The following is a 27,235-nucleotide window of genomic DNA, read 5'->3' on the forward strand; positions in this document are numbered from 1 at the left end:
TCACCTATCGTGCCTGGCTGGCATGTTGATCAGTCTCTTTAGCTCGCTCTGTGTCCTGATATGGAAATAGTATGTCATCATGAGCACTTTCGGACTCGACGAAATCCAGTTTGACTCCCTGTGCTTGCAGCGGGGAAATATGATGATCAAGTATCCACCTCGCACCCAACCTTGGGAAGAGATATTGTGACTGGAACTTTTGCCACGGGCTCAGTCCGACTCCTGCCAATGCACGCAGATGGAATGAGGTCCGCTTGAGATAGGCTGATGCCATAGGTGCTCGGTCGTGCTGATATGCGTCAAAGACCTGCTCGAGCTGAGTCTCAGTTGGATCTGTGCTGAGGTTCAACAGAGACCGCAGACGATTAACGAGGCAGGCAGCTGATTCGAGACCAATATTAGCGCCATGGGCTTGATTTGGCGTCTGCTTTAATGTAAGTCTCGGTGTGTAGGAGATGAAATGCCAGGAGATAGATAATTACCACTTTGTGTACGGCATCTCCAACGAGTACAATTCTCTTCCAGTACCATTTTGCCGCAACTCCCTCTTCCAGCACGGCGAGCTTCTCAAACGTCTTTGAAGCCCGGATTTGTCTCAAGTTCAAGCCTTCTCCAACAGGGCAGTCTGCATGTTCTGCAGCTAGAGCCTCTGCCTCTTCTTCGCCATAGAAAAGCGGTCGTTCTAATGGTCGGTCTAGGGACTGATAAAGCATCCAGAATATCCGTTGAGGCTGGGTCATTATTTGAAACCACCACCCTTGGTGAGGAATCTCTCGCACCACACCAGGATTCATCCCTGCAGGAAGAGTGCCAACGCCGTACAACGCTCTGAAAGAGATCCTGTAGGGCTTATGCTTGAAGACATGCTTCGGTGCGTGCTGAATGATGCAACCCCTGACCTTGCTGTATACACCATCAGCGCCAATCACGATTGAGCCTTCTTCTTCCGAGCCATCCGTGAACCTCACGCGAACTGATCCATTTCCAACCATCCACAGCGACTGCAGCGTCTTTCCGGTGAACACACGGCTCTCACAGTCTGGTAGCGTGTCGTATAAGAGTTTGATATACTGCCACCGTTCAAAAAGCATCATAGGGTAGCCATGGTTCTCTTTGAGCCACTGGAAAAAAGGATACTCAGCCAGCACTGCTCCATCAGCACTGACTTCGCGGTGCACCTGCATCTCTGGCGCCAGACTCTGTTCGAACACCTGATCAAGGATGCCAAGCTGCTCCAGTATGCGGCAGTTCTGTGGCTGGATAGCAAGTCCCGCTCCATGGCGCTCGCAGATATTCTCACGTTTATCGTAGAGTCTGTAATCGATGTTTGCGAGATGGAGCATGTGTGCCAGGGCCAGACCGGTTGGCCCACCGCCGATTATGATGACTTTGAAAGGTTCTGAGTCGGGCATTGCTGATGAGGTAGTGACTGGACTTTGTTCTAGGTTTGTTTCAATCGAACGGTCTTGTGAATACGAGTAATAGAGAGCAGACATTCAGAATGCCCGAGGATGGAAACGAATTTGGAGTCGAGACGTCTCGTCACGTCACATGATCTATGCTTAATGTGGTTAAATGTTTTTGGGTTGTGATACCCACCCTCCAATCGAAGCAACCAAAGACTCGATCTCCGGATCATATTATTGTCCACTTGGCTTCACTCTAGGCGTGACAACTGGCCCCAGACAGACTGCGTGAATGCCTTGGGACATGCGACTCCCCGACTAACCTTGCCCGAATTCTTCCATAAAGTGATCTCTGCCGTCTCCTATCTTTCCACTGAATTAAGAAATTACTGGAGTCTGGCCGCAAGATTCCGTGTTAAAACATGATGCTCGGAACCGCACCGAACAAGATTAATCCCGTCGGGCCTTACCCGAGCGGGAAGAGATCAATGTATACCCATCGGCCATCGTGCAGACCGGGGGTGTTCAGCTACGCTGGATTCGACAAGATAAGATTAGATCCTGTCCCTTCCGTTCGGCTCGGTGGGTTTCGGCGATGTGTAATCGGGCGACCGCCGCTGGCGACCAATCGTGCGTGGCCGCGCGTCCCAGGGCGATCCCGTGCGACTTCTGCTGTCTGTCTCAAGCATAGTCCTTTAGCATTATAACATTAAGTTATTAAAACGGGAAATAAATTATAAATATATTTATCTAGCTTAAAAGTTCTTTATTGAGAAGTTTTCTTAAGCTAAGGGGGTATGTTAGATTTATAAGTACCTTGTACTTTTCGCTTAATTAAAGCATGTTCCTTTTGATATAGTGCAGTGGTTAGAATCTAACAGCTCATGTTAAGAGGATTTAAGATTTTGGAGAGGATTTAAGATTTTGGAGCGGAGCGGGGGAGCATAAGTCAAAACGACAGAAGGGGAGGACATGACTTTGCTTGAGACAGACAGTGATTCATGGGCTGAACACTTGAAACACTTTCCCGAAGATTAAATCCGTGTGCCCCGTCCTTCCGGTTGTGTCCCGTCCTTTTTCATGCCTTTAAAGTGGTTGCCATCTTGATATTGTTCCGCTGCGAGTATTTTTCTCCCAAGGTGGTCGAGAGCTCTGGTAGGACCATGACATCTCGGATTCTGGCCGCGGCGCTCGCCGCCTCGAGCTTCACCCACGCAGCGATAAACGATCCTCCTCTGGCAAAGGGCTTCGGTCCAAGTCAGGATGTTGCGAAAAGCCGTGGACCCCAGATTTTCAACGCCATCAACGACGCTATGAGGCAATGGGGCTCGTCTCTTCACCACAACGGCATGTCTTTTTATCTGGCCACAGTGCCCGAGGGCGTGATTTTCCATCACGGCAACGATAACGAAAGATCACCAGACGGCCCAGAGTGGCTTGCATACGAAATAGAGCACGCCGAGGGTTTCGCGCGCGGGAGATGGGGACCCCCGGGGGGAGGTCCTCCCGGTCGCGGACGGCCTCCTCCTGGTGACGGTCATCATCCGTCCGCGGATGACGACAAGGAGCTACCGTCTAGGAAGCTCATGGCACCAAGTCGCTTCGACTTGGTACGAATTAGGGATGAAGGCAAATCGCAACACACGATGGTCGATGATCACTCTTCCGGGTCGTCAGACGCCATCGACGACGCGGAAGGACAGGGTGGATGGCTTCATACCTATCGCACGACTCGACCGTTACGATACCTATACGTTGATGGAATGAGCGGCGGCAAGAATACCATGGGTACTTTGGACACCCAAGACTACCTGCTCCGAAGTGACAGGACCACATCGTATACAATGCACGAGCCACCGCACATGGGCAAGCGGGCTGGCGGTCCAATGGACGAAAGGAGACGGGCTGATGAGCTCTGCGAAATGTGCTACTACTGGGATCTCTCTGGTATCATCCGCATGGAAGCCGGCTTTGAGATCATACACTGTGATTTCAAAGATGGCCTCGAACAGATCGCGGCTTTGCAACGACCGGGTCCCAGGGACGGTGACCGTGGGAGAGGTGGCTCCGTCAGCAACTTCGAGTTCATGCGCGCCCTTTCCGAACGTTACGATGGCATCGGATCATCCAGAACAACTATCGACTTCTCGTCTATGGTCTCGGCGTTCTTTTATCCCGTGAACCTGACCAACCCGGACCCAAAGCGACCTGACTTGCCACGACTTGCCAGGGTTACTGATGCGGAACTTGCTGCCATCAAGGCTGACTTGAATCGCGTCATTTACGAAAAGCACGACAGCCACAACCGCATTGTTGATTGGCAAGATGTGACAGATCTCATTGTGGCCCGTTATGCGGATAGGTTCAAGTACATGACCGAGAAGATCAGCTCGGCGAGCAAACTGCTCGACGAGATCAACCACCTCCTGACCGTCTACATCGACTACTCTAACAAGGGTCCTGACCAAATCCCGTCTGCCATTAACCGTTGTACCAATGTCTATCTCCACGGCATCTCTCCCCAGACCGAAGCCGACAAATTCATACACGCTGCCATCATGAGTGTAACGTCAGAAATCTGCACCAAGCTATTCGATGCAAGGGAAATCCTCACCAACAACTCCACGAATGGAGAGGGTCTCGAGCCACTCGCACTGCCCGATGCTATGAAAACTATCCGCTCCTTAGTGGAATACTTGGGGTGGGCTCGCTTCAAGCGCTGTTCACAGTGCGATGTGGACGAGGTATGCATGATTCCAATGTGGCCTTTCGGCACGAAGGAGGATTACGACTCACCACGATGTGCCAATTCATCGAGCGTTAGAGGGGACGGAGAGAATTACTGGGGAGGTTTCGGCCGGCCTGGTGGACCGGGCAGGCGCCCAGGTGGTGGGAGAGACGGGAGGGGACCTCCGCCCCCGTGAAATGTCTTGTTGTATCTAGTGAAGCCTTGTTCGCGTGAAGTCCGGGAGTTTTTGAAGCGGTGATCACCGATCGCTCATTTTATTTTATTGCCTCATTTGCAAAACCTGTTCGCCATCTTTGTAAATGTGTCTGCTTTTCAATAGTAATTACGCCATCGACTCAACACACCATGCTGTCGGAAGTCACAAGTGCGATTCACTCCGTTGTGGCAATACTAGTATATAATGATGGATGCGTATCCTCTTGACGGACCGTGATGATATTCGCTTATTGTAAGGGTGCGTCCTCTGAATAGACAAGGACGTCATCAGGACCTGACCTCATAGAGTCTCCAGGAATCTTAGAATAGCTCAGATTCCCATCTTTACTTGATATAAATATGTCCACGATTTCTCTTATGGGCGGATAATCATTACTTGATGCTATCATAGCCTTAACCTCGAGCATCAGGTTCCTCCGAGATCAAATCGATCTCGCACGACAGTGGGCATGCGCGTGGTGCATCACGTCAACTAAACCAAATGATTTAGAACAGCATGTGTTCAATTCTGGATGTTGTAGATTTACAGTGGCACCATGCGGCCAACTTTGCTGGATGACGGAATGAAGCAAATGACTCAAATGTCTACCCAGTTGAGAACTCCACTTTTGTACCCTTTTGACGCCGGCGACGGCCAGTCCAAAAATTGCCGTGATTCCAAGCTACATCGTAAGAGTGTCGCTCGATTGTCGTCTGACCCCCATCCCCATTAACCTAAATGCCCATTTCGAACCGTTGATGCCAATCGGAAGCTTTTTGGGATTAACCGACCCAGAGCAATGCCTTATCGCTGAATCGAGCGCGTTGTGTTATGTGTCATACCTGGGCCGTGCTTGGCGTGACATCTTTCCCAGCTGCCCCTTTTTCCTCTGTTGCCAGGTGAGCGGCGTCCCTCGACGGATCTTGTCGCCATCACCGTGTCTATTTGTATCCGTTCGGGGGCTCAGTGGTTTTCCTGCCCCGGGAGATAGCTTTCGGCCCCGCGTGACTCTGATTGAACCCATGTGTATGTATGCACACCAAAGCATCACTTGATCTCAACCATATCGCCAGTGCTGAATAGCTCGAACTTGACCCGTTGTATGCCGACCCCTTGCATCTTGAGGTAGTCTGCCATCTCGATCATGAACTGCTCAGGCCCACATATGAAGTACTCGGTGCCCCCGTGGTGCAGGAACAAGTCTTCGCGACCGACCTTTGCGAGGTCGACGCGGTAGTCGTAGTCGTATGTCACGCCGGCCAGGTCCTGCTCGGCCAGGTGCGTCTTGAAGATGTTGGTCCTCAGGTTCGGCATCTTCTTCTTTGCGGCCCTGATGTGGTTGTAGAACGGGATCATACGCCGCGCCCCGTGAACCCAGCTGACCTCGCGCATCGGCTGCAGGTCCATCACGGTGTTTAGCATGCTCACCATCGGTGCCACACCTACACCCGCGCTGATCAGCACTATGGGGACGCTGGAATAGTTGTTGGTATCGAGGAAGAACTCTCCCGCAGGGTGTGTGACGTCCACAAAGTCACCAGGGCTGAGGGAGTCAACGAGGAAGCTGGTCATGACGCCTGCGGGATAGTCCGAATGGCCGGACTCCTTCTTGACGGTGATGCGGTAGTAGTTCTCGTGCGGTGCGTCGCTAAGTGAGAACTGCCGCGATTGGAAATACCCGACACGTGGTGGGCTCGTTTGCACAGATATGTATTGCCCAGGGAGGAAGCCGGGCAGGGGGTTTCTTGTCCTGGGGTGTGAGGTAGAACGAGATGATGTCGTCGGTCTCGGACTCCTTGCGCTCAATCCTGAATGGTTTCCATCCTTTCCAGCTCCCGAAGGCTGTGTATATCTGCTTCTCCCGCCCGATCAGCATCTTGGCCAGGATCCAATATGCTTTGTTCCATGCCACCTCTGTGTCGGGGGTCATTGCTGGCCCGAGGACCACCTTGAATGCCCGAATGAGATACACGGCCACGACCTCGTAATGCTCTGGTTTGATACCGAGGGAGCAGTGCTTGTTGCACATGCGCTCAAGTTTGGGAATCAGTTCACTCATGTCGTAGTTGATGGCGCTCGCAAACGCAAGAATGATTGATGTTAGGGCTCGGGGTTGTCTATGGTTGGCCTGATTTACTGAGTTGAAGTAGTTGTTGAGCTCGGGGTGGTTTTTTAGCATTTCCTTATAAAAGATTGACGTGATGGTCTCTCCCTTCTCCCTCAGTGTTGGGATCGTAGCCTTGACCAGCCTCATCTGCTGGTAGCTCAAGGTGAAAGACATAACCAAGGTTTGGAACGGATGAAGTAAGCGGGACCAAGTATAATTTTGTATGTATATGCTGGTTTGGGGAGACAGGTGTTTCAGAAGCAGTATTTCGGCTCACTACAATACGCGGAGCAGAAGCAGCTCTTCACGCAGTCCTGCAACGGCGTTCTGACTTTTAAGTACAGCGATTCTCTCGCTCTCCGTGTTGACGTGCTAGTGCCTCTGGATACGCTGAGGGAGCTACTAGGAAAACTCTCACCGGAGGAATCGTATGATTTCTTGTGGAGCTGGTCATGCTATTAGCTTCCAGAAAGGCGATATAGATCTGGGGACCTGATCTGTCACAATCGATTCTCTAATTTTTGCGACAGGCGACGGACTCTAGCGTCTGGATGGGTCGACAGAGTCTGCAGATCTTTTTGGCCAAACCGATGTCTCACCGGGCAGCGGGCTTGAGGAAAGATCATTGTTGGGCCAGATCGAGCAAGTAGCATTTAAGGCGGCGGAAGTCAGCGGTGGAACGGACGTCGGAGCAATGAGATGTGTCAAGTGTCACATCCTCGTGCCATGTGCCATCTTGGCCGGTACCGAAGTTTCTGATCTAGCTCAGAGCTTCTCTGGCAAGTGCCGCACCTCAAAAGGCCATGACGTCGGCTCACTTGGGCATCCACAAATGCTGGGGACCACGCTCCTTTCGAGCCGCCTGCAAGGTTCTAACCGAGCCAACCCACTGGTCTGCTCAGGCACTCAGGGTCCGAAATTCCCACGGACCTCGGAACGTGACAGCCCTGGACAGCCCTAGCCCTGGCTTACCCCCAACTGACTCCAAAGGGGAAACGGTCTGGGGGCGCGGACCCCTGTCGCAAGATTTGCCTTTTCCCGCGCTTTTCCCACGGGTGGAATCGTATGATCTGAGTCGGGATTGGAATCAGGGCTGAAGAACAACCTCACCATTCCTGACGTCCTACGAAACTCAGGCTGCCGGGAATGCCGGAGGGCATTGCTACGCATTTGCTATGGAATGCCAATCTCCGGCGGTCGCGTGCTGAGATTACAGGCCTAGTATTGGGCGCTTATCGACGGTGTGACGAGGACTTTTACGGAGTACCGAGCAGAGTTTTGCTTTTGCGTGCCAGGAGCAATCACCTTGAGAAGCCCGTCTTCACCCAGTTCTTGTCGCTCCAAAGCAGGAGAATCACACCATCTGTCATCCAGGGAGAATGAATGGTTGCATACATATGTACTTCACTATCCTTGCCCCATGGTATTCTCTCGGCGAAGTAGTTGCCACAATCGGCCCTGGTCATCACTGGCAGTCAGGTGCAGGTGGTGCACTGCAGGAGACACAGCGCTCGGCGGGGTCCGCTGCAATTTGCCGTCGAATGCCTGAAAGGCGAGCCTGAAGACACGGCCGAGGGAAAACCTTCAAGGTCCGGACAAGCATTCCAATCCACCTGGGGATTTGTGGGGTGAAGCCTGCACACTTCCGGTAAGGTTGGACCGAAAACATCCACAGGGCGGTGGAAACGCTACGAAGCCGGGGAAAGCCCGGGCTCTTGGCCTCTCTGGAGCCCAATGACGAATAATACCGCCCCCAATTACGATGCAGAGATCATACGGCCCTGCTCCTCTGATTCTCACTTCAGCCGGCCTGTATGAAATTGAAGATTGTAACATTACTCAGAATTGCCTATACAACCTTTGTGTGTACCCCTTGGAGAAGACACCTGTTTTGGAATCGTGTATACGACCCTGTAGGGACAATGTACGTCCCGCAGAGAATGATAACCCATAAGGCCCTGTAATTCATCATCTGATCTATTACAAAGGACTGGCTCTGCACTGTGACTCTGGATAATTCTCTAGGAAAATATCACATAGAGCATGATCCTATAGGACAGCATGTAGCACAGACTCAAAGGAAGGGTATCCCAAAATGTATCAGAGGTATTCCGACGAAGGTAATCCAAAGGAGGTTATCCCATAGGAGTTTATCCCATAGGAGGTTATCCTTATAGGTGGGAGAGTATCCAATGGGAGGTTGTATTATCAGTATTTACTCTCACAGGAAAGTGCAAGCACTGGTTAATTCGGGCCTAGACATCTGATACCCATGAGAGCTGCAGTGTTGGAGGTCATTGGAGAAGCAATTCTGTTCAAATGACGTCAATAATTAACCATTTTCGAGTCAGTAAGGGACAAGTGCTTACTTTGCCAGTGTCGTTCTAGAGTTTGCTCGCTCATGCACGAGAGTCCAGTCCGCACTGTGGACCGCGTGACAGGCGGTCTCCTAGGTATAGCCGTTTCTGGTAAATGTGAGCTGATGCCGTCGATATATCTCCTCTGCCCTACTTGTATGTTGAAAGATTCAAGCAATCATATTTGGGTCGAATGTCAATCACCCTAGAAGTTTGGAACGTTTCATGTATCATATTCACCCTGAGAGCTATCTCAACCAGCCTTCTACGAACCTCATATACTTCGGGTTCTGGCTGGGGGGCGTGCTGCTATCCAGCACCTCTCTTGCCGGTATCACAGGATCTTCCTGGGAAGTACCGGTGTGCACCTCAATCTGCAAGCCAGCCGGGCAGTCTTCAGGATTCCGCCGCACGGCATCGATGACCTGATGAATATCGACAGAGATGATTTCAGCAGGCTTTTCAGAGGTCTCCGGACGCGGAGGGCCATCAAACACGCCTGTCCTCGGAGTAAGTCGGTGGTGCTTCACGTCTACTCCAGCAGCCGCCAGCCCAGCCGATACCAGGCCAGCCCTGGCGCTAAGCGTCTGCGTTCTGCTTGTCCTGCTCTTTTTAGTGAAGGTTTTCGTGCGCTGCTCGCCCTCGTGATGTAGATGCAAGAAGTCCTCGAAAAACTCCTGGTCTCCCGCAAGCGTGGCCTTGACCCAACGCCACTGCATACGCCGTGCTCGGCGTTCCTCGTCCTTTTCGTCGTAATATTCCTCGCCGGGTTCTCTTTCCTCCTCGCTTCGCTCCGCATCCTTTGCTTTCAACCTCTTCTTTTCCTGCTTTCTCCCCCTCATGATCCGGATCGGGGTCACAAGGGGTGAGAGCCTGTGGGCTATAGCCACCACGATCTGGTCAGGGATTTTCCTGATTAACGCTCCAATAGGGAGCACCAGAAAGCCGAATAAGAACGAAAACCCCCACTGAGAGGGAGTGATGGGCGCAACTTGGAATGCCTCCCCACCTTTGAGTACTATAGTCACTTGACCAGCGAGGGTGATCGCTTGTACCCCGAGAAACCAAGGGTTGCGGAAAACGCCCTCGTAGATATGCAAGTGATTATCTATGCGGCGGCAGCTGGTTATCGACTTGTTAGTAGAGTCTTCTCATCTACTATGCAGACACAAACGCCGCATATGCTACTTCTCTGGCAGGTGCGAGAACTTACTTTGACTGGTTGAATAGGCATATCAGCATATACGTATTCCAGACAAATGTTTGAAGTTGATTTCTCTCATGATCGGTAGAAGTGGGCCAGAACCTGTCGCCGGCGTAATGCAGCACGAAAATGACCGTGAGCTGGTAGATGGTCTGCCCGAGAATCATCTTCCACATCTGTATTGAGATTATTGACGCATTCCGAGGCTCGGGACGCCTTTTCAACGCGTCTCGGCTCGGGTTTCCGGTTGACAAGGCTAATGAGGCGAAAATGTCCATGATGAGGTTCAGCCAGAGCAGTTGAATTACGGCAAAAATTCCAGACTCTGGTCCGTCGACGAGGGTGGAAACTATGGTTAGAACAGCCGCAGTAATGTTGATGGTCAGCTGGAACTGATGTTTTCGTTCTGAAGTCAGCCAGCCACTCATAGACGTGAAGAGACCCCAAAGGTTAGACTTCAGGTTCAGTTCGCGCAGTCAACGCACCTGGAGGAATTTCTTTGACGCATCGTTCACCATCCTGCCCCAAGCAAGCGCTCGGACAATGCTCCGGAAGTTGTCATCCAGGCTATTCGGGAAGTCAGTCTAATGCAAATGCAACAATACTGTGGCTAGTGTCTTACAGTATAATCGAGCTGGCTTCTTTCGCAATCTCTGTCCCGGAGACTCCCATAGCGAATCCGACGTCGGCTGCCTTCAGTGCAGGGGCATCGTTGGTCCCTACTATCTGTTAATCACCTGCTACAGGTCCTAAAGTGGTACATTCTGCAACATTCTAAAGCACAAAGATCGGGGAAGTGTAGTAGGAGAAGAGTTATACTGACCATCTCCTGTGACCGCACACGTCTCACCCATGCGTTTCAAGTGCTGTACCAGGACCTGCTTGTCCTCGGGACTCGATCTCGCCAGGACTTGCAGTCGCGGAATCACGAGGTCGAGCTGTTCGTCGCTGAGCTGCCTGAACGTCGGCCCGTCCATCGCAATCCCCCCGGCTGTGTAAATACCGCTCTCAACGGCTATGGACTTTGCGGTGAGGAAGTTATCGCCCGTGACCATACGTACAAAGACACCGGCGTCCTTACACTGTCGCACCGATTCAACCACTTCCGGCCTGAGTGGGTCACGGATGGCAAACAGACCCAGGAATGTCATATTCTGGCTGAAGAGATTGGCGAAGTTCACTGCCTCTGTCTTGCCCGTCCTGCCTCCCTTGTCACTCATCGGCGGCGTACCGAAGTCTCGGTACGCGAGTGCTATCACCCGGAGCTGATCGGCGGCATACGTTCTTGTCAACTGCGACAGCTGTTCACGCGTCGCAGCGGTCATTTCTGTAGTCGTGAGACCTTCGTACGGGTCCTTGAGGGTCGTCGAACAGTTGCCTAGGACAACCTCGGCGGCACCCTTCGCAAGCATTCGATACCTGCCATCGTCCAGCTTGACCATGCACGCCATCCACTTCAGCGTAGAGTTGAAGGGGAACAGCTCGACCACATTTGCATTGGTCCGTTCTTCTGTTACCGGTTCCATGCCGAGGTGCTCGCGACCGTACTTGAGAAGGGCTGTCTCCGTGCTCGATCCGACGAAGTCTCCTGTCCCAGCGCCGTCGCCCTCAAAGGCTGTCGAGTTAAGTACAACGCTATCCTTGAGGAGCGTCTTCACATTTTTCGATAGCCCCTCCGCCAGCTTGGCAGAGCTCTGGACCTTAGACTCGTCGGCTTCTGTCAGGGGCGCGGCAGCATCGTCACTGAACCGAGACTCTCCCACAACACCGGTGGCAACAGTCATGTTGTTCGTCGTCAGTGTTCCAGTCTTGTCGGAGCAGACTGTCGTCGCGTTTCCCATGATTTCGCAAGACCGAAGAAGCCTCACCAAGTTGTTATCCTTCAGCATCCTTGTTGTCGCAAAGGCAAGGGCCACAGCGACAGCAAGCGACAGCCCCTCTGGTACACCAATAACCACGAGGTTGACAGCCAGCATGAAAATATCCAGGAACTGCTCGCCTTTTTCTTGTGGGGTGAGGTGGTCCAATTGACCTCTGCCCATCTGTACGAGCCAGCGAATGAACAAGACCAGGAAGAAAATTATGCCGATACCGAATCCGATGAAAATGAGGTACTTAGCAAGTCGGCCAAGCTTGTGCTGCAGTGGCGTCTCTTCGACTTCAGCTCGGAGCGAGAGTTGCATGCGTCCATGTGTAGAGTTGGGTCCCACGGCCAAGACAAGGAAGTCGCCGACACCGTGGACAACGCGTGTGCCACTGAAGATGAAGGGGTCCACATCCTTGCTGCTGCTTTTCCGGCTCGCCTCGTGGATGAATGCCGCTGGTGTCTTGTCGACCAGATCTGACTCACCCGTCATGGGGCTCTCATCAACTTGCACGCCGAACCCGTCCACGAGTACGCCATCCACGGGCGTCACATCGCCGGCCTCAACACGGAGTAAGTCGCCCACGAGAAGGTCAAAGACGCTGATGGTCACGTGCTTTCCAGATCTCATCACCGTGACCATCCGCTCTTCCTTCTTCTGGTTGAGCTTCTGGAACTTGTAGTTCTTGTGGTAGTCGTTCAGCGCCTGTACGAGGATGATCACAATAATAGCCGCAACGATAGTCACGCTTTCGACCCACTCGAGGCTTGAGCCCTGCTCGCCGCCCTTTTGCTGTATCTGCACGGCCTGGTAGATACCAAGGGCCAGGGACACAACGGCAGACGCCATGAGCAGGAAAATAAGCTTGTCGTTCATGGCGAGCCAGCAGAGCTGCAGGAAGGACCTCTGACGCGGCGGCGGGAGCCGGTTCTCCCCAAAGACGCGGCGCCGGTCCGAGTACCCCTTGCTTTCTGCATGTTCGAGGCGCAGCTGCTCCGCGAGGCCGTGGATGCCCTCACTGTGGCTCCGACGGCGTGTGTCGTGGTGATGTACCTGTAGCTTGGGGTCAGGCGTGAGGATGCTGCTGCTGCTCTCCTTGCAGGCGCTCTGGGCCGAGATGAGACCCTCCAGCACGTCCTCGTCCAAGCTCAGCCCGGCCGTGGAATCGCTGCGCAGCCCGTGGGCGAGCCCCGTCAGCCCGCCGAATGCCTGAAGCGCGGCGACGCTCCGCGCGACGGCGAGCTTGTGCAGGTGGCCTGGCGCGAAGGCGAAGGGGTTGTCGGGGACATTGTCATCGCTGTTGGCGGCGAAGTCAATCTCGAACTTGGGGCCGTCTTTCCGGCTTGTGGGTGGCTCAAGCTGGATATCCTTGGACTGCGAGCGTGATGTCAAGGTCTTGTGGTCAGTCATCTTGGTGCTGACATCTCGCGTGGCACAAGCAAGGACGGAGACCCTCAGCCGGCTGGGGAGTGGATCAAGCAACAGCTAAGTAGGTCAACAGAGTCTAGAATCCCAAGAGAGGGTCGGCCAGCCCGAGATGCTGCCAAGTAGCGATCTTCACCATTGATCGTGTGTCCTTCTGCATGGGAACCCGCTGGGGCCAGCCAGCGCAGCGCCCTACGGATCCATCTGGTCTATCTGGCCACACTGCCCAGACAAAGAGCGGTACAAGTGACGTGGTGAGGCTCTGGGCGCAGTCTTTTGTTCCATGCTGGGAAAAGGTGCCAAGGCCGGCCAAGACATGCCTGCTGCATATTGCCCCAGCCGCCATCAAAACCGGGCACAGTCCATCACCTTCCTGACCCTCGGCCACAATCGTCTTCGTTGCATCAGACAATGTAGCAGCACAGCAAACGAGTCATCAAGGTTCAGGAGGAAAAGAGGAGATACCGAAGAGCGAGCCAGCGCCGTTTATCTAATCGACAAGGCCGCTGATTTAGAAGGCGAAGACGGAGACTAGCCTCTTAAGCCGACCGATCAGCTCGGCGATGGAGCACTGCCCCTCCGTGTCTTGGCCCGGTTTTGTCTCCGCGTTGTTGTGGTTCCTCTGCGGGGGTCTGGGTTTTCTTGCAAATCTCCAGCTTCTCTACACTGAACCAGACAAATACTGGGAAGTTAATCGAGCAGTGAAGCCGGATATTGCATCGAACGGCCGTGTCTCAGATGCCAACCCGAAGCTCAATCCTTCGAGCCGGATGCGGATTACTCCGTAAGCTGCGGAACTCGCATCGAGATACCCATGAGCAGAGAAGCGAAAGTCGAATCAGTCTGATGTCGCCCATCCTTAGATGTACTTCACCTTGCGTTAGTGATAGATGAAAGCTCTGACAGAATACCAGGTGTCATCATTAATAACCCTGAGACAGATCTTTGTTGAATGAGAAAAAAATGTAGTCATCCTACATCCGTGCGTGAACACGATTTGTCCGAGCAAGGAAACGAGCCTGATGTAACACTACATAGACGGTGAGACTGAGACTAGGCCGTCCTTGTGCGACTCCACTTGCAGACACGGGCGGCTGGCCGAGCTCAAGCATTTTCTGGCATTTCAAGCTTGGTCACACACGAAAATCACCACCGAAAACAAAGGCATGACTCTGAACATGTGTCACCCAACGACGAAAGATCGATAATTTTTTTCAAGCCGTAGAGTTGATGTGAGCACGCACTGGAGTCATTATCCAGGCTGTTTGTTTTTCCGGAAGCCCAAATCATCCTTGGCGCATCAAGGCAAGCCGGCCGAGCAATCGGGTCCGACAACCTCGCCCGTCCAACAAAGTAAATGTGCATAGAATCTCCCGTCCTAATGTATGCACATGTCTAGGTACTTACTTGAGTTCTTAACATATTGATTGAACTCGGACAATCTAACTATGTACTGCAATCTTGATCTTGTTCTCAACCCATTTTATGAGGAATAGAGGGTCCTAACTAAGTTTTGTTAAAAGAAGCCATCTGGTCAGCTCTGAGTAAAAGCATTCATTCATTTGGCTGGTAAATATGTTCCCAGTATTTACCTATGGTCCGTGCCTAGCAGCAGAACAAACACAATAGATGCGACAGTTCCTGGCTGCTGTCCTTTCACTCCACCCCCAAGAAACTTTCTTGCTATGATTACTTTTGCCAGCTCATCCTCATACTAAACTCCACTATTCCTAGCATACAATCAAGCCCATGTTCACCGCCCTAATCTTTTTTTTTTTTTGGGGGGGGGGGGGGGGGGGCGTTTGTTGATGAAGTAATGTAGCGTGCTTAGCCATTATTAATGCATGAGCAGTCTACTCCTGTTGATTTCCTCTACCATTCATTGCTGATATTAATCAGCACTGGACGGCCTGCTTGTAGATTTGCCCAGTCGAGTGTTGTAGACTCGACTAAAATGAGGCCCGGGAACGGCCACGTAATAACTCACTTCGCCGCATTGTCTTCAGTCACGTGGTCACCAGGAGTTCCGATGACTAGATAAGAACATATACTTGTTTAACGCAGTCAAGCAGGGTGTCTCGATATGGAGCGGTCTTTCCACTGAGGGTTTTCGGGCCAGATACCTAGGAAACTTTAAAGAGCAAACTATACGCTGTCTAAGGTCTGTATGACATTCCATAGTTTCCTCTCTGAGCTGTCCCACTTGAACCTCAATTGCGCTTACATTCAAACAGGTTATCCACAAGAACCTCTTTAAGTCAAACGCTCCCAGCTGGGGAAATTTTGAACCACGGCCATCAGAGAGAGAGAGATAACGGGAGGCTGCGCTATGGGTGCGTGCGATCTACAGCCCACAATGCGGACTGGCCTCCCATTAGAGAAGTTGTCAGCAGCAGCGGGGCAGAAAGAACAGTGAAAACTAGCGTATTCAAATGGCAAGCGCTGCAGCATATCTGCATGTTGAATCAAAATGATGGAGCTCGCAAATCCTATGATCATTGTTCGCTGGAGGTTTCGCAGAATGGACCGAGGCCAGGCGACAACAATTAGATTGTGTTAGCTTCGAAACAATGCAACGTCTTTCCAGGGGCAACGACAAAGGTAAAAGGCATTCAAGAAATGTTTCAGTACATGAACGAGATCTTTCCCATGTCTTCATGCCTTGACTTCTAGGCAGAATTGTCTTCGAGAATTGTATATAAATCCATGGCTCTTGTTGCTTTGTGAAGCCAAAATCATCTGTCATCAAGCACCAAACGCTGCAGATCAACACATCAAGAGAGTCGCCGACACGAACACTGTTTGCAAATTACTGCAACCAAAAAATCCCCAAACATGGAAAGGATGATGGAACTTGCTCGCAATTTCATCACGAGCTTGCGGCAGTGGTCGTACGCAGCCATGCTGTCCCACCTATGCAGTGTGCGCAACCTACAGGACGACAGCCTTCGGCCACAGGTATCACCAAGTGAAGATAGATTGGCCGGGCTTGCGCCTGCCAACCTAGCAGATGACAGACAGAATTGCCAGGGAACATTCAATGAGTGTGGGCAAAACTTGAAGCCAACAGGCTCCGTTGTTTTCGTCCTAGGTGCTCCAGGTGCCGGCAAAGGTACTAGTACTCAGTGTACCTTCCTTGCTCAGCAATTTGGGTTCCACCATCTATCGTACGGAGACTTTTGTAGGCGTCTTAAACAGGAGAAACATCCCATTGTTTCCAGGCTTGATACAAAGCCGGGGTCGAACAATCCCGCTGTGCCGGACGACCTGGGCGCCTGGCTGATGTGGAAGGAAATTCGCACAAATCCCGGCCGCCGCTGGCTTGTAGACGGCTTTCCAAAATGTGTCAAACACCTTGAAGAATTCCTGAACCTGATTCCAACTCCCTCACTCACCCTGATTTTCGAATGTCCACAAGACGTCTCACTCCAGCGGGTTGCCAAGCGCGGAAAATTGGCTGGAGGGCAGGCAAGGCCCGAAGATCTGAACCAAAACGTGTCAAGGAAGCGCATCGAGGATTCCCACAGCAATATGGCCCACATTCTACAGGTCCTCGAGGACAGGAAGATGAACTTCGTACTTATCGACACCAATCGAGCGGAGGATCTGATCCAAGACGAGTTGAGGCAAATTATATCTGCGAATGGTCTTGCGCGGTAGAAGAGGCGCACCAACGGAGGGCGATTTCATTTTTGAGATAGAGACAAATATTGGACCAAATGTGGTGATATGTAGTTGATTGCTGAAATACATAAATAATTTAAGAAGCTATTTTAACTTAAAAAAAAACTAAATCTTTAACTCAGATTAATAATATAAACAAGAGATAATATAATACTAGCAGTTCTAACAAAACTTGTAAAAGAAAATTTTAAAAACAATTAAATGTTTACGGTGATTTTTTTTAACTAAAGAATATCTGTTGATGAGGATCGCCTAACAAGTAGATAGAAAGTTTATCTATTCCTAAATAAATATTAAAAAACTTATATTATAATGTTCTTATATAAATTAAAATTTATCTTAATATAAAATTTTATTAGTAAAGACCCAACCCGTTTTTTATATACCCTAAAGATAAAACTATAAAAACTCAAGCTTATATAAGGCGTACCAAGGAATAAAAGGATGTTGATTTAAATATATTTAAAAAAAAAATATTTATATCCTTTACAACCTGGGCAAACAAAAGAGGATTATGATAAAATTATTAAAAAAAGAATTAAATTCTTCCATTGTGATACTTTCATATAAAGTTTGGTAAAATAAGCTTTAAGGGTTCCCCGGTTTATTTCATTATTATAAAGACATATGTTTTTAATTTAATATTATTATTTAAAATCTTTATTTCAAATTTTAGTTATTAATAGTTGTATGAAATTTTTTTTATTTAGGCTATGTTTAAATTAAGTTAAAAAAATAAATAATGTTCTATGTATTAACATAAGGTCTTTTTTATAAAGTCAACAAAACGCCATTAATTGATCAGAACGTATTCTAGGAAATGATGCTCCACCCCGTGTTTGAAGACAACATCAATAGCATGATCCGAAACCTGGGCGCGTCCAAGGGAGAAATGTCAGAAGACATTGTCCACCACCTCCGTGTTGCCACTTTGCTCAACTCGCAAGTCGTCATGGCTGGGTCACAGGCACAGCTTGAGCCAGGCGATTTCCCCCACATTGTCGGCGAATACAACTTTCTTGTGGTGTAGCGTCTGTGTCTTCCTGACTGGATATTCGAGTGGCTGAAGCTCAGTCCGTTTAGTCATGCCAAGTTCCGCGTCAAGTCCAGCGAGCTGCTTTTCAAGCTAGGCGAGAGCATTGTCAATGAAGCAGAGAAAGCCGACCCAGTTGACCGCGACGCTGACGGTTTACCAACTCTTGATGGAGAAGCAAGAAAAAGGCATCCAATGGACGCACAACGAGATCAACGCCGAAATGGCCGGCCAGGTCCTCGCTGCCACGGAGACCACCTCATCTGCTTTGGCCTTCATCTTCTACGAGCTGGCCAAGAACAGCAGCCTCCAGGAGAGCGTTTACAACGAGCTGAGCAACGCCGCGGACAACGACAACCTGGAGAACCTCAAGCTTCTTGGTGCATGCGTCAGTGAGGGCCTGCGGTTCCGGCCTCCCGTCGCACTGACCGGCAGCCGAGTTGTGCCCAACGGAGGTATCGATATCCTTGGCTACTATATCCCTGCAGGCACCGTCGTGACCACACAATCACTATCAATGAGCCGACAGCGGCCAGATTTGTTCCCCAACTACGATATATTTGATCCCACTCGGTGGTTGGATGAGGATCAAGTAGCTGAGCGCCGCCGTCTTACAGCACCCTTTGGCGTGGGGGCCCGACGGTGCCCGGGTGGTTATATGGCGACCTATCAGATGCGTCTCATCATCGCGGCTGTGCTACGCGAGTTCAAGGTCTCTATTGCCCCTGAGACTACCCCGGAGTCAATGACCCCTTTCGAGGCCAATGGTTTCCGGTCACGCTATGACAAATGCTTCCTCATGTTCACTCCACGTGGGTCTCCGGCCGATGACAAGGCTTAGAATTTGTGTCATACATGAGTGAGGAATGAAGAATAAATGAAAGCCAAGGATTAGCTGCGTGTACAGGAATGCAAAAATTTAACAAAATACACCCATATGCCCGCAGTCACAATGACAAGTGGATTTAAGTGACCTTGAACGGTTGTTAGGTTCCCATAGGTCGAGGTGGGATGAACGGGTAGCAATATTTGCTGATGAAGCTGACAGCACCCGGGGGCAAATGAAGGGCGCAGAATCTTAGCATAGGCGACCACTTAAGACTGACACGTAATTCTTCAACAAATGATGACTGGGATGGCGAACATTTCTTTGTTTGAAAGCCCGGATCCCTCAAATTGGTCACGATGAGTGTCGGGCCGCTATCACCATCCCATATTTTTTTAGGGCAAATTGCCCATTATTAATACAGCACAAGGACCATGAAGGCACACGCGTTGGGCCTTGGCCGTGTAACCCCGACAGGCAGATTGCTTACATGGTCAATGGTGCGTGCACCCTCTCTCACCGAAAGTGTAAAAACAGCCCCCAAGTCACATGCCGTCAAGCTACTGCACTCCGCAGCAGAGCCTCCAAGGTGACTCAATGGCCTGTAGATAGCTAGCAGCAAAACGCGAAAGGAATGCACCCGGTGCGGCTGTGCAGGCGCCCCTTCCCACCACCACCCAACACCACCCGCCAAGCCACGAGCTTGAGCAGCTAGGCCGACCTTTTTTTGACCGCGCCAGCTCAGCCCCTCCGGTATCATGACCCTCATTCCAGTCCGGTGATTAAGGTTGTTAAGTTACACAAATTCGGAGGCATCCGGCTTCCAGATCCTCCGAATGACTCCCAAGTATTCTTAAGCGTCGGCCGCTATACTAGGTGGTGAGGGTGGCAGACAGAAATGATAAAAAGGCGACGAGATCCTCCGAAGGCCGAATGATCGTTTTCGTTCTCCCTGTCCCAGAATCCATAACCTCTCATCAGATCAGTCCAAAAACAATCTGGCATACACGTACCACCACGAAACAATCTACGCAGATACAACATCAGCACAACAAGCCATGGCGCCCACTGCAACCACCGTCAGCTCGTACAACAACAACAGTTATTACTACTGTTACGATTGCGGCTACTACATCCCATCGGGCTACTACTGCACCCACTCCTACTATGGCAGCAACTACAACACGGCCCGAAATGTGAACAACTCAGGGCATGAGGTCGTGGTGGTCAACCGTCGACACCGTTCGAACCGCAGCCCAAGACACACGACTCGATACACAGTCACAACAACTCGCTACTACGTCTGACCCTTCAGATTACGACGTGGTATCTCAAGATGGACTTCGTTAGAAGAATCCTACCAACGAAAGGAAACAATAGCTGGCGTTCAAGGAGCATGTTGGGAGGCCTGACGGCTGGCTTGGGATTTCCAGGGCGTGTACATAGAGAGGTCTAGCGTTCAAATTGTGGGTTTGCGTCGGCGTCTGGGACCGTGTTGGCTTGAATGAATATTCTCTGTACCATGGTTGTCAGATAGAATATTGTGCCGTTTTGCTAGTAAGGTGCGAGAACAAGGATACTTCTAGGTAGAATGCTAGGAGCTTGAAGTTCTTGAAGGTAAATACAAGAAGTGTGAAGGGGATTTGTTTCATAAGTCGCTGTGAGTCTAGAGTCTGAGCCTAGCTTTCGAGTGTCACCGGCCAAGAGGGTGACTAAAGAAGAGTGCAGCTCAAGTCGGTCATGCTCATGACCACTGACTGCTCACATATTAAATCCACTTCGTCTTCGAGCCAGCAGCAAAATCTGGCCTTTTCTTGTCATCTAGGCCACCACAATATTCTCGCAGTATGAATGCCTACCGCGAACGAAACGTACAAACCCCGGACACTCCTCCGTCAGCCGATGCTGGCGGCGAGGCCACCAAAACCGACACTACTGAGCCCACCACTGACCCTCCATCAAGAAATGCAACCAGACCCAGCGTAGGATGCACCATTACCCATTCCTGCTCATCACACGACCCATCGCACAGAGACACATTTGATCCGCCATGTTGGCAAATGATCGAGTACCGCCATAAGGACTGCGACATTTGCCACGCATTCATAGCCTTCAACAGCCGGTTCACCACAGACCTCAACAACCATTACGAGAAAGTGGCAGAGCTGGCTCTCAACACGATTAATGTCTTCCACGAGGGCTCACCCATAGTCCAGAGTGTAGACGTGTCAAGCCACAGTGAGAAAGAAACGACCCGTCTAGCAGTGGAGGTGACTGCTTCAACAGTAGACTGAGAGCTGGTGATTCCCCACACGAAGTTTAATGTGAAAAGGGGAGCCAAAGCCTACAAACAAGGAACTGAGCGAGGAAATGGGCGCGGCCTGACGAGCTGGAGTTCAAAAGGTCGCGGAGAGAGATGCAGAACACCGTGGTATCACGCAAGAAATCTACAGGCATCACCTCAGTCCAACAGCAATGCAATAAACTTTCAATAGTTCGTGAATCATTAACCTTAAACTCGTCCGTGCTAATTACAACTGAGTGATAACCCTGTTTTGCTTTAATACGCCACCTGAGTGTTCAGACCATCCAACTCCCGATCCCAGTTTCTGTGCTGTGAAATGGAGTATAAGAACTTGCCCACAAAGCCGGCACCCTCCTTCGCGATGTTGAAAGACTCGCCGAAGCTGTCAGGCTCGACCTTGCCCAGCGTCACCACGCCGTAGCTCTCCACGGCCTCGACGCCGCTGGCCAGCTGCACGCCGGGCAGCTGGAATGCCGCCTGCAGCAGCTCGGTCGCCTCGCCAGTGCCACCGACCGTCTTGAGGTGGCCGAACGCCTCGCGCACCCAATGCAGAGCACGGCCGTTCTTCTTCAACGTGTCGATGGATTCCCTGCCGCCAGGAACGAACACCGCGTCAACCATAGTCGACCGGTAGCCCTCCAGGTGGTGGTCTGGCCGGATACCCTTGCCCTGTTCCCTCTTCTGACCCGCAGCAAAGATCTCGCTCCGCTTGGTGCCGATTATGATAGGAATGCCCTGCGACGAAGCAACAGCGGTCTTGACGGCAGTGAAGGCCGTAGAATCGTATCCGTCGGCGATAATTATTGCCACTCGACGGCTGCTGACGGTGGTCTTCGCTGGCGGGAAGTCGAACTGAGATAGACCCTTCGACTTCTTGCCATGGTTTGGGTTGGCCTTTTGCTCAGGCACCTTTGCGCCCACCAGCTCGGCGACGTCCTTGGCCAGGTCGATGTCGATGTCGGCAAGACGCGTGGCGAGATTCTCGTAGACGATAGGGTCATCACAGTGATCCAGCTCGAAGCCAAATGCGCTCATCAAGTGCGTCTTTTCCTGCGTGTTCAAACTGTTGTAGAAAAGCATCGCCTGTTTGAAATGCTCACTGAACTTCTTGCTCTTGATACGTTGCTTGATGCCCTCGATCTTCTGCTGGTACTCGATATAGGACCCCTCATTTGGCTTGGCCCGGGGATTCTTCGAGAACCGGTTAGGCCAGTAGTTGACAGTGCCCTTGCGAATGGTGTGGCGCATCTGACCATCTGAGTTGAAGTTCATGACGGGACAAACTGGTCGGTTGATGGGTAGCTCCTGCCAGTTAACGCCCAATCGGCTGATCTGTGTGTCGTGGTAAGAAAAGTTACGGCCCTGCAGAAGAGGGTCGTCGGAGTGACCGATGCCTGGAACAAGATGGCTTGTACAGAAGGCAACCTGTTCCGTCTGCGGGAAGAATTCGTCGACGTTGCGGTTCAGCTCAAGTTCACCCACGTAACGAACGGGAACAAGGTCTTCGGGCCAAACTTTGGTGGCGTCGAGGATGTCGAAATCGAATTTGTCCTGGTCCTCCTCGCCGAGGACCTGAACGCCGAATTTCCACTTGGGATAAGCTCCGTTGTCGATTGCCTCTATAAGGTCCTTGCGGTGGAAATCAGGGTCTTGGCCAGCGAGCTTCAGAGCCTCGTCCCAAATCAACGAGTGAACGCCAAGCTCCGGTGTGAAGTGGAATTTGACGAAAGACCGCTTGCCTTGGGCATTAATGAGGGTATACGTGTTGACGCCGAAACCTTGCATCATGCGATACGACCGAGGGATTGCACGGTCTGACATGGTCCACATAAACATATGCGAGGCTTCGGTGTGGTGGAAGACGAAGTCCCAGAAATTGTTGTGGGCGCTTTGGGCCTGAGGAACCTCATTGTGCGGTTCCGGTTTACCGGCGTGAATGACATCGGGGAACTTAATTGCGTCCTGAATGAAGAAGACTGGAATGTTGTTGCCCACAATGTCCCAGTTGCCCTCGTCGGTGTAGAACTTGACGGCGAAACCACGGACGTCTCGCACCGTGTCGGCGCTGCCACGGCTTCCAAGCACGGTTGAAAAACGCAAGAAGACAGGGGTCTCCCGAGATGTGTCGTTCAGTACGGGGGCGAAAGACAGGTCACTGAGGCTCTCATGCAGGCGGAACGTTCCAAATGCGCCAGTGCCACGGGCGTGGACAACCCTCTCGGGGATCCGCTCATGGTCGAAACGAGTGATCTAAGTGTGCAATCAGCATTCAGAATCATGCGACATCCCATGATGACTGAAAGAACGTAGTCTCACCTTTTCACGGGAAAAGGGGTCCTCGATTAGACTGGGTCCCTGGCGGTCCTCACTGGAGACGCTCAACCAGTGTTCGGGGTCAGGCAGCTTGACGCCATAGTCGCTGGTGATGTGTGTCTTATCGGTAGGCTCTTTGGTGTCCTTTGACAGGTCGGTGATCTTGTCTCCTCCGGAACCCATGATGGCGTTTTTGGCGGACTTTACAGATTCTGGGATGAGCGAAGCCATAGAACCAGTGCAAAGAATCAAAGGTGCTGACTGGTAGAGAAACAAAAAGGAGTCAATAGGTCAGAGCAGGCACTTTAGGAAATCAGGTGGTGTACGGCGCAGCTTGATATATGCGACCTGAGGGAGGTGGGATGGAGGGGGGGAGGAGTGGAACAGCCATTGGAAATTCAGAGGTAGGCATTGGATCAACAAGGAGTAATTAATTGTTGACGTCAGTGAGACTGGACGAGCTGGAAGTCCGAGGAGAAGGGGCCACGACGATGTGATGTTCGATGGGATCACAATTACGCCCTTTGGAGGGGGAAGGTGGGCGTGGGCCAGACCGGCTACTGTGATGGAGTGGAGGCCGATCACGTAGAATTGCCTCTTTGGGCGGTAAAGCCTGGAAGTGGGCGGCCGTCCTGGTCGGGAACAACGCCTGGAAACGTCCAGAATGTCCAGAACGCCATGCTGAGCAGGTTGTGCGCCCGATTGTTCGATGCTGTGGGCTGGATTTGTGATATTGGCCGATGCTGTCGTGTGCCGCGAGCAGCGTCAGAGGCGCCGGAGGTGTCAGAGGTGATGTGGTGCGCATGCAAGTCTGATGTAATCTCGCCGGAGCTATGGTTCCGCTCTCGTCTCCTCTGCCCCTGTCATCCTGCGAGCTGCCACCTTTTAGCCAACGGAAAGAGCCGCTGCCACTCGTTGCACGTGGGCTTGAGCTTGAGTTTGAGCTTGGCTTCGGCATTCGGTAAGCGATCAGAAATCAATGTCTCCTCACTGGTTCAACGGGCACTGACGTACTGACAGAATGTTGACCACGAGGTACTCCGTACAAGCCGTTCTGCACGGTGGACACAAAGACTGCCACGGTGGGCCACATCGGATCTGTGGAGCCACCAATAATGTGCGGCAGTCTCGCAGTGCTGCGTAACCTGTACGTAGTAGTCATACGCCGTGTCAGGAACGCACCTAGTCTACACATGTACAATGCCATTCAACCAAGCGGCCACGGACTGGCAGTTTCTCATGATACTTTCTCGTTGAAGTTGATTAGCAAATTGCTTTGGCAATTGTTTCAGTGTAATGCTTCAAGACGATAGTGCAGGCACTAAGTAATTGCACATGTGCCCAATTCATCTGTGTCAAGACAACGTTTTACGATCCTTTCAAGTAGATGGGAAACGTGAGATGGAACTCCTGGCCTCAGTACTTATAGGGACATGAAACAAAAAACTGTAGTGTTGTATCAGAAATCCATCTCCAAAATTCGTGGGTTTGCTGGGTGGAAATACCCCGTGGTGGAGCAGATGGCGTGAGTATTCATAATATTGCCCATATCTGATTTTACATACTATTTTCAGGGCCTGAGAAACTGCCTTTGAGAGCATTTCACCGCCACAAGGGCTGAGAGTTGGCCGTATCGTATCACTCAGATGGTGTCCGCGGTCTGGCAGTATCAAACTTACGAAGTCGAACCTAAGAAGAGGATGTGGTGGGAGCAAGAGGGGCCCCCAAGGAATGAGTCGACCCGTCAGCTACAGATGAACTTATTCTTCAGTAGGCAGTGGGCAGACTGAATTGAATTTTCATTGCTGTCTTAGACCATCTCACAATCACATACCATAGTATGCGATTATACATTATAGAACCCAGACAAAAACCGCCATGACGCCAAGCAACAGCGATGTCGTAACCTCAACACGGAACCGTCCCGCCCCAGAGCCCGAAGCAGCCGTGCCACTTGGCGAACTCCCATCTGCCGTCCCACTCGGCGAGCCGTCCTGGCTTGTCCCGCTCGAATTCCCAGCATCCCCCGAAGTGGCCGCAGTAGCCGGCGCCGCAGCATCAGCGATGAGCAGGTTGGTCACCGCAGCAAACACACTCAGGCCCTCTCCAGCGCCCGAGGTGCCATCGGTCTCTTCGGGGTCGACGAAAGTGTCATTGCGCCAGTAGAACCCGCACCGCTGGCCGGCGGCCCCGCCGTCATCGCTGTCGACGCACTGCTTCGCGGCGGCCTCGGCCGACGTCCGCAGGACGGGGAGCAGCTTGTCGGCGAGGAAGGGCGCGACCTGCGTCGCCGACGAGAGCCAGCGGTGCGCGTAGCCCTTCATGAAGAGCGCGTCCCTCGGGCACGACTCGAACTCCTCGCAGGCCGCCTCGTAGGCGATGCCGTCCGGGAAGAAGGTCCCCAGCAGGGCGTCGGAGAGCTTGTCGGCGCGCTCGCGCCAGACGTCGGAGCCGTTGGTCTGAAGGGCGCGTGTCAGTCATTTTTGCAAGCACAACTTTTGTGACGGGGGGGGGGGAGCCTTACGTAGTTGTACATGAATGCAGCACCCTGTATAAGGGTTGCGGCGTTGTACGACCATTGAAATTTGGAAATATCAGTGCAGTTGTCATCAACGTGGGCACCGTCGTACACAGCCCAGGTCTCGGTGTCGATGAAGCCGACACCCGTCAACCAGTCCCAGGTCTCCCCAGAATAGTCGGCGAACGTGTCATTGCCGGTGAACCTGGCGAGGCGCGCCCCCATGTTGAAGAAGCATGCATTGGACATTGCTAGGGCGTGTAAGCAAGTGAGACAGCCTCTCAGAAGTCGGTGTTTTGCAACTACTTACTCTGTTTATACTCATACCCCGCGTTCGACGGAGGGATTTGCCAGCGGAGGCCGCCCCCGCAAGTATCATCGTGCCTGTCTGGGTGCGCCTGAGTCTGCCAGACATTCACTGCGAGGTCGATCCAGCGCGGGTCACCCTCCGGGGTCGGGAACTGATACTCGGCAGCCAGCAGCGCCGCCGTGCCCCAGAAGCACTGGTCCTCATTCCCCATCGAGGCCGTCCAGTTCGGTGGCATATAGTTATCCATCGGGCCGACCTGGAAGAGCAAGCCCCTGGTGGTGACGTCCTTGTAAGAGTCGTCGCCGGTCAGGTGCCAGTAGTCGAGGTACGTGGCGAAGAAGCTTGCGCCCGTGTACCAGTAGTAGTCGCCGGAGGGCGGGGGGCCGGGAAGGATACCGGGGATCTCTCCCGGCTCTTCACCGTGGTAAAAGGTCATCACGTCCCGGGCTAGCGACCGCGAGGACTCGACGATGGCATCGTGAGAATCGACCTTGTACTCGGCCGTCGCGCCAGGCAGAGTGCCTAGCAGCAGCAGCGCCCCAGACAAGGACGTAACGAAAGAAGAGGCCATTGTGTGTCTGGCTACTGTGGTAAAAGCCTGGAACTTGAGCGCGAAAAGGCGTGAAATTCGAGGTCGAGGGTCGAATCAGGGGCTTTGGAGAAGGCCAAAAGAGTGACAAAAAGTTAGGGACGAGTGAGCCTTCCGATTTACTTGGACAAATCCCTTCACTCCCCGTAAACTGCGCAATCAGCCAAGCAACAAAAATGGCCAAGGAACAAAGAAAATCAAGAGACAGACCACGAAACCGCTGAGGGGAGACCAGAAAACACAAAGCCGCGTTCTCGTGAAATGAGCTCCTGCTTACATACATATGCAAAGCAGAATTTACCCGCCGAATTATTTAGACTAGCTTCTTGGCTGGGTGCCTGCTTGGCA

General features: G+C 51.9%; 10 protein-coding genes across 10 annotated transcripts; 5 read left to right on the forward strand and 5 right to left on the reverse strand.

The window, feature by feature from the left end:
• Nucleotides 1–4: 4 nt before the first annotated feature.
• INS49_006196 (uncharacterized protein) lies at nucleotides 5–1,412 on the reverse strand (the record flags this gene model as incomplete). The annotated part of the gene is made up of 2 exons (XM_043166970.1): nucleotides 5–424; nucleotides 483–1,412. 2 exons carry the CDS (start codon nucleotides 1,410–1,412, stop codon nucleotides 5–7), a joined length of 1,350 nt encoding a protein of 449 aa, XP_043028114.1.
• A 1,157-nt stretch (nucleotides 1,413–2,569) lies between these two features.
• INS49_006197 (uncharacterized protein) lies at nucleotides 2,570–4,330 on the forward strand (the record flags this gene model as incomplete). Its single annotated transcript, XM_043166971.1, has 1 exon — nucleotides 2,570–4,330. One exon carries the CDS (start codon nucleotides 2,570–2,572, stop codon nucleotides 4,328–4,330), a length of 1,761 nt encoding a protein of 586 aa, XP_043028115.1.
• A 1,068-nt stretch (nucleotides 4,331–5,398) lies between these two features.
• Nucleotides 5,399–6,632, reverse strand: INS49_006198 (uncharacterized protein; the record flags this gene model as incomplete). The annotated part of the gene is made up of 2 exons (XM_043166972.1): nucleotides 5,399–5,999; nucleotides 6,037–6,632. The coding sequence occupies 2 exons, from the start codon at nucleotides 6,630–6,632 to the stop codon at nucleotides 5,399–5,401; spliced, it is 1,197 nt and encodes a 398-aa protein (XP_043028116.1).
• A 2,431-nt stretch (nucleotides 6,633–9,063) lies between these two features.
• INS49_006199 (uncharacterized protein) lies at nucleotides 9,064–13,294 on the reverse strand (the record flags this gene model as incomplete). The annotated part of the gene is made up of 5 exons (XM_043166973.1): nucleotides 9,064–9,937; nucleotides 10,029–10,411; nucleotides 10,505–10,586; nucleotides 10,642–10,738; nucleotides 10,843–13,294. The coding sequence occupies 5 exons, from the start codon at nucleotides 13,292–13,294 to the stop codon at nucleotides 9,064–9,066; spliced, it is 3,888 nt and encodes a 1,295-aa protein (XP_043028117.1).
• A 2,850-nt stretch (nucleotides 13,295–16,144) lies between these two features.
• INS49_006200 (uncharacterized protein) lies at nucleotides 16,145–16,969 on the forward strand (the record flags this gene model as incomplete). The annotated part of the gene is made up of 1 exon (XM_043166974.1): nucleotides 16,145–16,969. The coding sequence occupies one exon, from the start codon at nucleotides 16,145–16,147 to the stop codon at nucleotides 16,967–16,969; it is 825 nt and encodes a 274-aa protein (XP_043028118.1).
• Nucleotides 16,970–17,816: 847 nt separating this feature from the next.
• On the forward strand, nucleotides 17,817–18,867 carry INS49_006201 (uncharacterized protein; the record flags this gene model as incomplete). The annotated part of the gene is made up of 3 exons (XM_043166975.1): nucleotides 17,817–18,019; nucleotides 18,077–18,134; nucleotides 18,202–18,867. 3 exons carry the CDS (start codon nucleotides 17,817–17,819, stop codon nucleotides 18,865–18,867), a joined length of 927 nt encoding a protein of 308 aa, XP_043028119.1.
• A 1,043-nt stretch (nucleotides 18,868–19,910) lies between these two features.
• Nucleotides 19,911–20,202, forward strand: INS49_006202 (uncharacterized protein; the record flags this gene model as incomplete). The annotated part of the gene is made up of 2 exons (XM_043166976.1): nucleotides 19,911–20,094; nucleotides 20,168–20,202. 2 exons carry the CDS (start codon nucleotides 19,911–19,913, stop codon nucleotides 20,200–20,202), a joined length of 219 nt encoding a protein of 72 aa, XP_043028120.1.
• Nucleotides 20,203–20,699: 497 nt separating this feature from the next.
• INS49_006203 (uncharacterized protein) lies at nucleotides 20,700–21,146 on the forward strand (the record flags this gene model as incomplete). Its single annotated transcript, XM_043166977.1, has 1 exon — nucleotides 20,700–21,146. The coding sequence occupies one exon, from the start codon at nucleotides 20,700–20,702 to the stop codon at nucleotides 21,144–21,146; it is 447 nt and encodes a 148-aa protein (XP_043028121.1).
• Nucleotides 21,147–21,412: 266 nt separating this feature from the next.
• Nucleotides 21,413–23,653, reverse strand: INS49_006204 (uncharacterized protein; the record flags this gene model as incomplete). The annotated part of the gene is made up of 2 exons (XM_043166978.1): nucleotides 21,413–23,407; nucleotides 23,474–23,653. The coding sequence occupies 2 exons, from the start codon at nucleotides 23,651–23,653 to the stop codon at nucleotides 21,413–21,415; spliced, it is 2,175 nt and encodes a 724-aa protein (XP_043028122.1).
• Nucleotides 23,654–25,323: 1,670 nt separating this feature from the next.
• On the reverse strand, nucleotides 25,324–26,869 carry INS49_006205 (uncharacterized protein; the record flags this gene model as incomplete). Its single annotated transcript, XM_043166979.1, has 3 exons — nucleotides 25,324–25,929; nucleotides 25,995–26,239; nucleotides 26,299–26,869. The coding sequence occupies 3 exons, from the start codon at nucleotides 26,867–26,869 to the stop codon at nucleotides 25,324–25,326; spliced, it is 1,422 nt and encodes a 473-aa protein (XP_043028123.1).
• Nucleotides 26,870–27,235: the final 366 nt, after the last annotated feature.

The sequence above is a fragment of the Diaporthe citri genome (assembly GCF_014595645.1).
Source record: "Diaporthe citri strain NFHF-8-4 chromosome Unknown scaffold_2, whole genome shotgun sequence".
Taxonomy (NCBI): Eukaryota; Fungi; Ascomycota; class Sordariomycetes; order Diaporthales; family Diaporthaceae; genus Diaporthe; species Diaporthe citri.